This window comes from Nematolebias whitei, chromosome 6 (genome assembly GCF_014905685.2).
Source record: "Nematolebias whitei isolate Nwh7 chromosome 6, NemWhi1, whole genome shotgun sequence".
NCBI lineage: Eukaryota > Metazoa > Chordata > Actinopteri > Cyprinodontiformes > Rivulidae > Nematolebias > Nematolebias whitei.
The window spans coordinates 6,767,777-6,769,090 of NC_056503.1; the positions used below are offsets into that span (position 1 = coordinate 6,767,777).

General features: G+C 40.3%; 1 protein-coding gene across 1 annotated transcript in view; it reads right to left on the reverse strand.

The window, feature by feature from the left end:
- Positions 1-1,314, reverse strand: part of LOC119411505 (long-chain-fatty-acid--CoA ligase 3-like) — a 53,997-nt gene that overhangs the window by 2,730 nt on the left and 49,953 nt on the right. Inside the window, exon 9 of the mRNA XM_037678455.1 lies at positions 557-631. Coding sequence (XP_037534383.1) covers positions 557-631 — 75 coding nt within the window. The remainder of the gene's footprint in view (positions 1-556; positions 632-1,314) is intronic.

Consider the following 1,314-nt stretch of genomic DNA (forward strand, 5'->3'; position numbering starts at 1 on the left):
ATATATATATATATAAATATATATATATAAATATATATATATATATATATACTAAAATAAACAACTACTTAATACTTGTACTACTATTCCTACTTCACAGTTTTTTTACTTATCGCAGGTCTTCCCCCGCGATAAACGAGGGACTACTGTATATGAATGTTTCTGTTCAGTGCCCTGAGATGATTTCTGCTGTGACTTGGCACCATATAAATAAACTGAATTGAAATAAAAAATAAAAGGAAAAAAATGAGACATAAAAAAACAATAAAAGTATATTCAAACATCAGCTCTCAAGCTGTATCAAAAGCCAGTGAGAACAAATGTGTTCCACCATGAGTCTTCAGGACAACTAAGGACCTAATCACCTCTGTGGACCAGCCTGGAGCTCAGGACAACTAAGGACCTGATCACCCAGCCTGGACCTCAGGACAGTAAATGTGTAAATGTTTTTGTGTTCATGTTAAAAGCCAAGCTGCAGGTTTCTGTTTCTGTGAATTGTACCTTGAATGAAGAAATATGAGCTGTGCGTTGTAGCACCTCTCCCAGGTTCACTCACCCTCCAGCCAGTCTTTGAGCTTGATCTCACAACAAGCCAGTGGCCCTCCCACTCTTCCAGTGCTGTAATCCCAAACTGGAAAAGAGAACAGTCACATAAACACGATCAGGAAACCCACCAGCATCAAAGCCCAGCATTTGTTGCCATGGAAATGCGACCTCACTTGCTCCTTCGCCATGGAAGCCTCTTCCCAAAGGAACTCTCAGAGCAGAGTGCTTTCTTGCCTCAAATGACCGCGATGAATGTGACTAACAGTGGGCAGCTCTGGTGTTTGAATCTGCCTGGAAAAGCCTGACGGGGTTTCTGTTATTCAACTAAAGCCGAAAGATTAGCTTTAAAGTTCAACACAAATGAGACTGATAATCTGTGATCTGTGAGGCAAACAATAAAAAAGGGTTTGACTGTTCTGAGAAGCTGCACCGCTTGTCAGCATTTTTGGAGCATGTGCAGGTGTAGATTCTCAGTCGTCCAAGAGAGCAAATAAAACAAGCGGCACACAGATGTCCTCCATCAATGAGGGATATGAATAGGGGTAGTTTCTTTTTTTACTTGTCCATGGATGTAGAGAGTGGCAGATCATGGAGAATAGAGGAAGCAATTTTATCCACCACCAGGCACAATAGCGGAGCCAGGGGGTGGCCAATGGTGGCCTTGGCCACCATAGATTAATATTAAGCCACCCCAATAGATTGAGGAATCTATACTTTCAAGCATATATATATATACATATATATATATATATATATATATATATATAT